The sequence below is a fragment of the Felis catus genome, chromosome A2 (genome assembly GCF_018350175.1).
Source record: "Felis catus isolate Fca126 chromosome A2, F.catus_Fca126_mat1.0, whole genome shotgun sequence".
Lineage (NCBI taxonomy): Eukaryota > Metazoa > Chordata > Mammalia > Carnivora > Felidae > Felis > Felis catus.
Window position 1 is genome coordinate 127,362,421 of NC_058369.1, and position 12,278 is coordinate 127,374,698.

General features: G+C 40.3%; 1 protein-coding gene across 18 annotated transcripts in view; it reads right to left on the reverse strand.

The window, feature by feature from the left end:
- ELMO1 (engulfment and cell motility 1) overlaps positions 1 to 12,278 on the reverse strand; it is a 732,114-nt gene that overhangs the window by 230,487 nt on the left and 489,349 nt on the right. For 17 of the 18 annotated variants that reach the window (XM_045053264.1, XM_045053261.1, XM_045053265.1 and 14 more), the window contains one exon: positions 11,133 to 11,241. In XM_045053264.1, the coding sequence (XP_044909199.1) occupies positions 11,133 to 11,241 (109 nt within the window). Of the gene's footprint in view, positions 1 to 11,132; positions 11,242 to 12,278 lie in introns of those variants that run through there. The other variant, XM_045053268.1, reaches the window with a different exon arrangement.

The following is a 12,278-nucleotide window of genomic DNA, read 5'->3' on the forward strand; positions in this document are numbered from 1 at the left end:
ATCCTCATTCTGGACTGGTTAAAATTTGCCCCATTTCCCACATCCAGGGGGTGGGTAGGAAAGAAGCAGCAATGGAGAGCTGTCTGGAGGCAGTTGGGAATACAATAAATTAGGAAGTCACACAGCTGTGTGTTCTGAAACACAAGATTGAAAATAGAAAATTTTTTCCTCTTTGGGGAACATACTGTAGTGTTGATATTTTCTAATTCAAATTTGGACTCAGTAGGCCTTCTCACTAAATTATCCTGAGGAGGAAGAGAAGGGGGAGGAATGAGGAGGCACCCCTTTGTAGAACTCATTCTTACTTTATTAGAAAATTTTAAAAGGATGGTGTTTGAGAAGTTTCAGGGTAAAACAGAAAGTTCATAAAAAATTTAGTGATGTCTGAAAAATATATTTTTGGAACTAACCCTCAAGCAAATAGAAAGCTACTCCATTCATGAAATAAATACTTATTAACTGCAGACTGTATGTAAATCCCTGGACTACAGGGTGAGATGGGAGATGAATTCACTCTGAGTCTAGTGCTCAAGGAGCTTACAGTCTGTGAGGAAGACAAGACATTTTAAAAACATGAGAGCAGTGGTTTGCAGCATTGTGCAATAGTTCCAAGTAAAGGGAACAACATTATCCCACAAAAGGGAACTGTACCTAATGCCTGTGTGGCCTCAATCTACTTAACCTCTCCCAGAGTCCCAGGCACTTCGTTTGTAAATGGAGATGTTGGAAGGGTTGACAGAGTATTGCCTTCAATATTGCCTGCCATGTAGAAAGCATCTAATAAATAAGTGGCAGTGGTCATTTTAATTTTAAAAAAATAAATTCTTTCTACTGATCTTTAAATCAGCAAGTGGTTTTGTTTTGTTTTGTTTTGTTTTGTTTTGTTTTGTTTTGTGAGAGGGAGACAATCTTAATTAAGGAGGTTCCATACTATGGGGCTCAACCCCACGATCCTGAGATCCCAAGACCCTGAGATCACAACCTGGGCCAAAATCAAGAGTCAGACACTCAGCCGACTGAGCCACCCAGGTGTCCCTAAATCAGCAAGTGGTTATTGACTGAAGTTCAAGTGCTCAGGGCTGAGAGACTCCATTGGCATCTACGCTGTTATGTATTCCAACAGCCAGGAAAATCTCTCCATCCAAAGGCCTGAGGTTAAGGATGAGAGGCTGTAAAAGGCATCTCGACCTGTCTGTCCTCTGCTACTCTCTCAACCTCTGGGGACTCCCTCAGGGGAAAACACCTCTGCGGGAAGTGAGTTAAAGACCAAAGCTGTGAGCATTGCTTCTCGGTTTTGTGTGTATTTGTGTTTGATTTACTATTGTATGTTTTGATCTTAAAAACCTTACAGAATAGAAATTCACCATCATGTCAGTGCAGTCCCGCATCCTGATTGCTGTTATTCTAATTCCTTTCTCTTTGGGGTCGACTTTACTCTACTTTACCATCTGTTGGCATCTTTCTGCATTCTGCTTACACTTTCTCATTTCATGCTCATTACTTACTATTCTACTTTTATAGCATGCTAGGACCTTTACGCTCATGGCCTGGTACATCTCAATCTTATGATAAGTGCTGAGGAGGCTGATTAGATTATTGCTTCGGATAAAGAAGAGCCTGTGGGTCCAAGTCCAGGGTGTGGAACTAGCAAGAGACGGTGTTACACCTTACGTTTTTGAAGTGAGATTAGTAACTTTAATACTAGACTGATTTCACAGATGAGGAGTGAAGGTGCTGTTCATACTAATGGCATCTTTCATCTATTGGGATCCTGTTACTCTAATGTGTTTCTTTTTTTTAACTGACGAGTTGGGAGATCATAACCTGAGCTGAAGTTAGATGTTCAACCGACTGAGCCACTCAGGTGTCCCAAAAGGAAATGTATTTTTATGTCCATTCACTTACTGTTGACCACATCAGTCCTTCCTTACCAATTTCCCTCCTTATTCTTCCAAATGAACCCTACAGTCATTCTGTAGAGTTCTCATCCCAGTTTCTGTTAGTACGTTGGAAGGATATGTGAGCCTACACTGATTTGGAGGAGCTCACATCTTTATTGCAATATTAATGTTTTCCTACCAGGGATAAAACCTTTGCTTATTTATTAATTTACAACTTATATATCTTAGTGAAGTCTTATAGTTTTCTTCACACAAGTCCAAGATGTTTTCTGTTAGTGTTATTCTGAGGTAGTTTACATTTGTATTACCACAATTAAAAAGAACCATTTTTATCCATTTTATGATTAACTAATTACTGCTGACATATGGAACTGCTACCAATTTTTGCTACCCACCATGAGCTACATGAATTCTAACAGCTTGTTCTTTGCTTCTTCAGGGATTTCTGGATAGTTTTATTGTCTATAATTTAAAATACTTTGTTTCTATCAATGAACTATACCTCTATTTGTGTCTTCCAGATCAAGGAGAGATACTACTGGTGAATGTTAGCACTCCATAGCACCCTACTTTTAGTTCCAGTTTTTAATGGGAAAGCTGTTTTGTTATCACCATTTTAAATATATGTTGGCTTGCTGCTTTACAGTAGCTTAGAAAAAAAATAATGCTAAGAAGTTGTCTATTCCATCACCATTAACAAATGATATTAAATGTTATCAAATACTATTTTAGCCTTAACTGAAATTAGCATTTGGGTTTACACACTGAGCTTCTTCATGTGAGATGTGTACTCATGTGTTTTCTTTATTATTTTTAATGTTTATTCATTCTTGAGAGAGAGAGACAGAGAGAGCATGAGTGGGGGAGGAGTAGACAGAGGGGGAGACACAGAACTGGAAGTAGGCTCTGAGCTCCGAGCTGTCAGCACAGAGTCCAACATGGGGCTCGAACTCACAAACTGTGAGATCATGACCTGAGCAGAAGTTGGATGCTTAACCGACTGAGCCACCCTGGCGTCCCACATCTGTTTTCTATTACTGAGTTCCTCCTGCTTCCCTGAGACAAATCTTTGAGCCAAATTCAAAGTCTACCACTAGTAAATACTAAGGCCTTTATAACATGCTCTTTGCAAACATTCATAATCCATTTTAATTATAATTTTTACTTGCCTTTGCTTTTACCACTTATTTATTTTGAAATTATCTTTATACTTTACTATAAACTACCTCAATTTTTAGGAATTAAAGGAAAAAAAAGTATTAGTAAACAGAAGAAAGTATAACAGAGAGGCACCAGTAAAGTGCTATGGGAGTTTCCAGGAGAATGTGGTGTCCTCCCCAGCAGAGAGTCAGGAGGAATCAGAATGGTCACTCAACCCCGATGTTGTACATGAACCTGGTAGACAAGTATTTCTAAGGTGGGAGGGAAGACAGTGGGCATCTGTGTTCTTTCAACACGTCTGTGTCTGTCTCTCTTCATTATGAGGTTGGGCAAACCTACCAGGCTCACCCCTCAATCTATAACCTAAGAGACAACAGAAATGGATGCTGATTGTTTCCAGCTACATATCTTCTCAGAAATAAACCAAAAAAGAGCAAGCCCTAAAAATGCCTATGATGAATATAAGTTATTTTCATCCATTTATAATTGGGATGTGCTTGAGATAGTCTTTTAAACTACCGAGTTTAATTTCTTGCAGCAATCTCTTCGGAAGGAGGTAAGAATTACCTTGAGATTTTAGAAGTACCCACAAGTACTGCCTCCTGAAACACCAGCAAGTAACCACAGAACTTCAGGTTCTAAGGCAGCCACTAAATGCACAGAGTTGACTTTGCTACAGGAGGAGATACACCTCGGTGTCTCTAAATCTGCATATTTCTGTTGTTGTCTCCTTCACAAATAGGGTATTTCACATTTAGCAAAAAATGTGAAACTTTTGGCACTTTACATTTAGCAAAACACTAACCTATATTTCTTCATCTAGTTCTGAGATGAGAATGATGATGATGGCAGTGGTGGTGGTGATGATAATGATGATGATGAGAGTTTTCCCAGGTTACAAACGGGAGACAAAGGAGCAAGATGGCTGACCATCTTGACAAAATCCCTTACTTGTATCAGCTGCACCAATTGCCACGTGCTTCTGATTCTGAATACAAGAATCTTACATTAAATCCTCCTGCCTTGTAATAATGCTATTACAAATCCTGAGATCAGTTCTATAATTATTGTAAACAACTACTCTCGACTGGCTCTTATACGTTCTCCTTTGACATTTTTAATTTGGGCCAAAAGTAGATAAAACTTTCTAAATAATGGGCTCAGGCCTTGAACATTTATTGTATTTATTTTTGTTTGTTTTTACGTTAAGCTGCAGGTGGAAGTATCATATGAAAGCAGAAATAGAAAAATGAAGATTCAAGACAGAGTCAAGGTCTAAGAAGCTTCAACTTTCCAGGGAGCTTAGGAATAAGCTAGTATTAAGAGGGCTAAAGAAAGGCCCTTAAGAGGCTTAATTGTTAAAAAACTACTTTTCTTGAGTTTTCTTTAGCCAGAATGTTCTAAGAATCAAAGTGATGGATGGTACTTCTCAAAGTACGAAAACACCAATGTCCCAGAGTTAAGTGTCTATTCTAATTGCTGCTGTACTCCAAAGAGTCCTTCAGATTGCTCATCTGTGTTATTTTTACTTGCTAAAGCAGAGGTGTCTGGGTGATGAATTATACAAGGTGCTTCACTCAGCACCACTGGTGTGTTGTAATAAATATCGTCACTGAAAGACAAAGTAAGGAGATGCTGAATATTTCCATAGCATGTGATGTACATTTCATTCTTGTTTTTTCAAAGCAGAGAAGCAGTTATTAAGTTTTAATCTAATTATATATGGTCACATAGGTGAAGATGGAAAACTATTTCAGGGAAATATGAGAACCTGAATCACAAATGTATGTGTCCATTCTGCCCTTCAAAATACACCTGAGAATAACCCACATACAAAAGCATAATTGAGGAGGTGAAAAATATACATTTGCTGAAAGGAAAGTAAGGTAGTGGAGCCCTAGCATCTTAGTGATGAAAACTGAAATACATTATAATCAAACCTCAATTACCATTTTCCCACAACCTTTGATATTGCTACATTAAAAAAAAATACTAATGCATTCCCCAATTCCCAGTGAAGGCAAAATGACAGAGGGCTGTAATCTGACTTCAATTTGTTATAGTTTTTTGCAGCAGTAAGGAAAATGCAGAGGAGAGTTTTGAAAGTAAAGAGACAGAATTAAGGGTTGCAAGTAGCTATTTTCCCTATTTTCTTTAGCTATCTATCATCCTGTGGTCATATACTCAAGGAAGGCTGGCTTCATACCCTGTCTCAGGAGCAGCTAATGATTGTTCCTGTTCCCCTTATCAATGACTCGGGTAGGCACAGGCCACAGTGTCAGCCGATGAGATGTGAGAGTTTGCTGAAGAATTTTTGGAAACATTTCCACAAGTCTAAAAGAGACTCACTAGAAGAGACAGCTTCTTTTCCCCTGGACCATGTGATGGCAGCTGCCATTTTGCTACCTGCCTAAAGACAAATTTTGTACATCAAGGATGACAGAACCAATAGGTAGAAAGAACCTGGGTCCTTGATGAGATTACTGAACAGTTAACCATCTCTAGGACTTACTCAACTCTGCAATTATGATATTCAATACAGGTTCTTCTTACACAGGCCATTTTGAGTTGGGATTTCTAATACTTGAAGTGAAAAGCCTCCTCACTGCTATACTAGCTGGGCTGAAGTAACCTTGTCCCTGATACTGGCCCTGTACTCACAAGTTCTTGTCACAGCCAGAAGACAAAATCTAATCCTAGAATCTGATGCCTAGGACTAGGGCATTTTTTTCTGATTAAAAATCCTTCTATCGGTTCTCACTGCCTACATGGTAAAGTCCAAGCTCTTCTGCATGGCAAATCTTTATGATCTAACTCTTGCTTTTTCCGTCAGCATCTCCTCCATTTGCATGCTCCCTCAAGCCCCCCCTGCCTTAGCCACATAGAACTAGAATTCTCCGACCCTCCAAGTCTTTTCACCTACATCTCACTGCCTGGAATTTTTAACAGCTGCTGCCCACCATACACACACCTGTGCTTACCTGGGTATTCTCATCTCTGTGATTCCACATATTCAAGTATCTCCTTTTCTGTGTCAAACCTCCCAAGATTCTCCCTTCCTTAGCCTGTCTAGCTTCCTATGGACAGAAAGAACCAACCACTGCCTCCTAGTGATATTAGTGTAACTTAAATGTAATGTTCTAAATGACAATGTGTTTTCTAATTATTTGTTTATATGAAGGACTCCCCAGTCAGAATGTAGGCTGCTTGAGAATGGAGTGTGTGCTCTATGTCCATGTCATCAGGGATTAGATCCTGTATAGAGAAGAAGCCCTGTGTATCATGAATGAATGAATGAATGAATGAATGAGAGACAGAAAGAAGTATCCTAGCCCTACTTGATATTGGAATATAACTGGATCAGGGGCTACATATCCCAAAGATAAGTAATTAACCTATTGTGTAAAACTCAAGGTTTCCTTGTATCTCTCAACAACTTACTGTTTTGGGGGACAGTGCTATAATAACACAACAGTTACCATTCTTTAGCCCCAGTTAAGAGCTAGGTATCTGCCTAGGACTTCACATCTATAGCAAATATCTTTGTATTTGTCTGTGAGATGACTCCCTTCTTCTGTTAGTGCACCACCTCCCACTTCCCCACACCCTTACCCACTGCACACACACAAATACACCTCTTCTTCTCAAGACTTGCTCTTCACTCTACTCCAGTCCTGTTCTTCTAACTGGAACTGCCAATTATACAACCCAGCCCAATGGGGATCTGTGGCCACCTCCGGGTCCATTGGTATTCTTCTTTGTGATTTTTAAGATTGAAACTAAGGGAAAAAACAAGTGTGTTGCTCTCAAAAGTGACTCATGAACCAAGCAGGTTACAAAGAATAATTTTAGACAGAATGTGAAGAGTGAAGAAACAAGAGTCATTGCTCCAGATTCTGGTTCCAGCTATTACTTAAGTCAGAGCATTCTCCTTCTGTCACTTAACCTGCAGTCTGCTTATGGAAAGTTGAGATTCTATCACTTGCAAAAAAATCATCTATCTTGCAACTAAAGCAGTGCCCATTATTTTATTTAATCCTCCCAACAACTAACTGTGTGCAGCAGGTATTGCTTTATTTTAGAGATAAGGAATCTGAAGCTCAGAACAGAGGAAGAAACATGCCCAAGGCGTGCAATTAGTAGCAGAGCTGTGATTCAAAGATGGGTCATCCAGATGCCAAAATGCAACCATTCTACTTTTCTGCTTCTTTCTGTACTATTCTTTGGGCTTCCTGAGCACTGATTTGAGCCCAGTGACCCCAGACAATATGCAGTAAGTCTATGTCTTCTCTTCATTAATAAACATAGATGCTATTGATCTTGATTAACTACTGGGGGTGTTATGGGGCTTCAACTAAATAACCCTGATAAAGTGCTTTAAGCATATAAATGATCAGATATTGGTTTTTATACCACACTATTAAACATTCACCTCTTGCAATGTTAATAATTGGGAAGCAGAAAAATAGTGCTTTTTAAAAAGCAATCTTAAAAAAACTGCATAAATACTTGGTATCACTAATTTAATTGAATATTAGTATGTTTGCTTTGGACATCAAAATATAACCAGTATTTCAGAAGTGGATTTCATCAAAGACTGTAAGTTAAATCAAAAAACAAAGCGTTTGTAGAAAATTGAATCTTTCTACTCTTGTATATGTCTTTTTTCTCAATCAGCTAGATCTTTAAGTGGAACTTCTTTGATCTCTGCACTTGCTTATAGATTTAGTACAACCATGATCTTCCAGATCAATTATTAACACAAATATGAGAAGAACCATGAACTTAGAGAAAAGCAGACACATTGAAACCAAAGGAAGATGGATTTGTATGTGAAACTAATTTTCCCCAGAAGAAAAACAGATATTTCCCTCAACATCAGGGTGCACTCAGATTTGTTTTCCATATTAGCAACTTATTTACTATGGCAATGGGCAAAAGGCAATCCATTAAAAAGCAATTTTCCTCTTACCAAAGGGTGTTTCATCATTTGATGTCTAGCACTCAATCAGAATGTAGGAATCCTTTAATATTTTATGAGCTGAAAACATCTCATTTGGGCATGTAGACTTCAGAAATGTGGAATCCTCCATAAGCCTTGCAAAATGTCCAGAAAGACCTTTGCAGGGCAAGCAATAAATAGGCTAACCTAAAACCTCAAACTATCAGAACATTGGCAAAATTCTACTTTAGAATAGACAATGGGCATTTAAAATAAATATGCAATCATTTATAACTAAGAATAGAAGATATCAGTCCCAAAAATTTCTCAAGCGCAAGCTTCTGGAGGACAGGGATCATAAGTGGTTCACCTTTGTATCTGCAGTGTTCAATCACAGTCCTTGGCACATTGTAAGTAATCAATAGATTTTGATTAAACAGATGAATAAATGCATCTCTCATCTTGGATGAAGGGAGCTTGCCATTGGTATACCAGGCCCTAGGTAACCTAGTCCAACTTCGCTGCAGAGATGGGCCAGACCAGGTACTAAATGAGTCATTGCAGAAGGCTGGAACCTTCTCTGCAGCAGAAGGTGAGATATGGAATAATGTACAGTGCAACAGCAGCACCTGGAACACCCCCAGGGATCCTCAAGGTATTTACCTTCATCCCCACTCTTTATCTCAGTCCCTAGGAATGGAGTTCTGTCCTAGTTCCTGGCTTGATGTCAGGTCCTCAAAAGTCTTGCAGAGCTGCTCTGCACCAGCCAGAGGTCAGTCCCTAGTCTGTGTCTCTACCCCTGGCTCCACCCCCACCGCAAAGCACAGAGCTGACACTCACCTGAGCAGAACCGTCTGCTCAGACTCCTGCCACCATGGTCCCCCGCTGCTGCCCACCAAATAGAGTCACACTGACATGGATGAAAGTCCAAATCAGATCCATATTTGCCCACACACAGTCTAGAACTTGGCCATCTTTTCCAAGTTGGTCTCCCTAGGCTGAATACGCTCTATTCCCCGTGTACCTCTCTGTGCCCAGGCCAAAATGAACACAACTACTCAAATCATCACCCCAAATACTACCAATCTACTTCTGGGGAAAATGTGGAGGTGTAAGAGCATGGTGAAGTTTGTGAGGACATTACCCAAGGCCATGAGGATCCTAAGTGGCAGAGACAGAACCCAGCTCCCCTTCACTCCCAGCATCCTCCCTCCCTCTGCTCCTCTGTATCTCTGTTCTGTGTCAACTTTTAGCACGACAGATATGGGTCAGTTGTCAAAGGAGAAGAGCAGAGGCTGGATATAGTAGTGAAGCACAGAAGAATACTCTCTATACACTTTCTACTGCCATGAAGGTGAGAACTGGCCAAAGCAGGCCATAGGGAAAGGGGCAAGGTGGGGTGATAACCTAGACAAAGCAAGCACCAACAAGACAGAGCATGACTGTTGTCCAGTTTCTGAAAATCTTAGCGGGTCTTGCAATGCTTCTTAGCAAGTGACTTCCTGCAGCGCCCCCCATAAAATTGAGATAAACATGAAACAGTCACCGCTGTCAGGATGAGGAATTCAGTAGGATCTGCTTGACTCAGGACTTTAATCCTTCAACTGAATAAACAGTAAGCTAGGCAGCAGACATAAATCTCAACAAGTTAGTCTGATGGAGAGTAGGAAGGATAACTCGGGTCAAGGATCCAGGTAAATAGGGGCGCCTGGGTGGCTCAGTTGGTTAAGCATCCGACTCTTGGTTTCGGCTCAGGTCGTGATCTTGCGGTTCTTGAGTGCTAGTCCTACATCAGGCTCTGTGCTGACAGCACAAACCTGCTTGGGACTGTCTCTCCCTCTCTCTCTGCCCCTCCCCCCTCTGAAAATAAATAAATAAACTTAAAACAAAAAAAGGATCCAGGTAAACTGAAATGTTAACCTTGGTGAACAGTGAACCTGAGCAGAGTGACACAGAAATCTCTCGGTCAGGCTACTATTCTTCTAACGCACAGATGACCTAGTTTGGGCTCATAAGTAAAGAACTTTCATGGAAGTTTCATGTCAATTTCAGCCTCTTTCCTCCATCCACCCACACTGGAGGATGATAATATTTGCTGTGCTTGGTCGAACAGACTTAAATTCCTCGTTTTTCCTCCCTAAGCTCTCAATTTTCTAGTTTACCTGAATAGTACCTATAGTCGGTTTTTACAATGTAAATAAAGCATAACCTCCTTTCCAATTTAATCATTGGATTCCTTTCCATTAATCATCTCAGACCATTATTTTAAATTCTCAAGCAGGTAACTGAATATTTATGCTTTCACAACAAATACCAAACATCCAACATTCCTCTGGTATAAACAGTCTTCTCTGGCGCCTATGTTATTAAGCCTACAAGGGAAGATTTATATGTGTGTCAGCTCTAGAGATATTGGAGGGAATGGAACTCAGCCACTTTAAGGAGGCTAAATGTTCACAATGACTGCAAGCCAGGTTAAATCAGACTCATCTTAACAGGTTAAACCTAAATTACACCAGTGAGCAAAAGGCAGGAAAATTATCATACCTGCTTTTTCTGGGTGTCCTCTCCTAAATTTTGTAATATAAATAAGAAAAAAAGCAATGAGCATATCTCTGACCACATTTGTCATGATCAGCTACCCATTTTCTTCTATATTTCTTCTCTCTTAGAGAAAGTATTCTAAACAAGTGAGATATTGGGAGAAGAGGATTTTATTAAAGTGTTCAATTTTTCTTTACAGAGAAAAATTGTTTCAAAAGAAAGAAAAGAAAATAATCTACTGGTAGGTTAAAAACCAGAATTTTAAAAAAGAAATCCATAGATCTTTTTCCTTAACAGATTACTAAATGCAGGACTATTTTAATATATACTCATTCAGTAACATTTGAAATTCAGCCATCATACCTGCAAATTTTTCCACTTGTGGATAACAATAATGTGTATTTCCAAGACAGACATGCAGAAATACATGCACTGGAAGCCTGAGCCAAAGAATGCTGGGTCCACAGGGATGTCCATGGACCGCTGGCAGCACCTTGGGAATTCTTTGCGTAGGTCCAGGCACAACCCTGGAAGTGGGGTCCCTGCCAAGCATCATGCCCATGTGGGAAACAAGTGTTACTTACGCAGCTCGCCCACTTTCAAGATCTCACACAGCATCTTGGTCAGCTCTATGCTGCTGCGGCCAAAGGGACATTCATGCTTATCCTCCCGGCTACTGTTCTCAAGCACAATCTGCAAGTGGAAAGGGAACAGGTAAGTAATGGAAGCCAGTCTGTAGAAAATGTTGAAATGTTGGTTCTAAGATGGGGCGCCTGGGTGGCTCAATTGAGTAAGCACCCAACTTCAGTTCAGGTTCGCGAGTTTGAGCCCCGGTTTGGGCTCTATGCTGAGGCTCAGAGCCTGAGCCTGCTTCAGATTCTGTGTCTCCCTCTGTCTCTGCCCCTCCCCTGTTTGCACACTTGGTCTATCTCTCTCTCAAAAATAAAAAATAAACATTAAAAAAAAAACTGAAAAATAATGTTGGCTCTGTGGTAACAGAAACAGATCCACCCCAGATTGCCAAACAAAGGGTTGGGGACAAAACACAATTGTACTCTAAGCATATACTCAGTATATAGCGCCTAAAACTCACATGGTTTCCAAATCTCCTAAAACTTTCCACCCTGTCAGAGCAGATTTTGCTTGCTGGTTTCCACTTACACAGAAGTGCCTATGGATGGAGAGGTTTTCAAAACAGGACAGGAAAGACCTTTTACTGAAGTGATGAGACCATGCTCTCTCCCCTCAGTCTTCCCTTTCCTGGTGAATAGCAGCTCTTCTGGGCCTTCAACTCCTACATTTTATTATTTTTTTTAAATTTTTTAAGTTGATTTATTTATTTTGAGAGAGAGAGAGAGAAAGAGAGAGAGAGAGAGAGAGAGAGAGAGAGAGAAACCAGTGGGAGGGGGGAAGAGAGAGGGGAACAAAGGATCCAAAGTGGGCTCTGTGTTGATAGCAGAGAGCCTGACACAGGACTCGAACCCATGAGACAGGAGGTCATGACCTGAGCCAAAGTCTAACACTTAACCAACCGAGCCACCCAGGCACCCTTTAATTCCCCCTATCTGTCCACAGAGGTTCTTATGTTCTTACAGGCTCTCACCCCCCATATTAGTTGACTGAAGCATGCCTAAGGGACATGTGACACAAAAGGAACCAACCAGAGCTTGTCCCTGAGACTTATCATACAAAAGGGGAAAAAAACTGGCCCAACTGTGCTGACAGTCCAC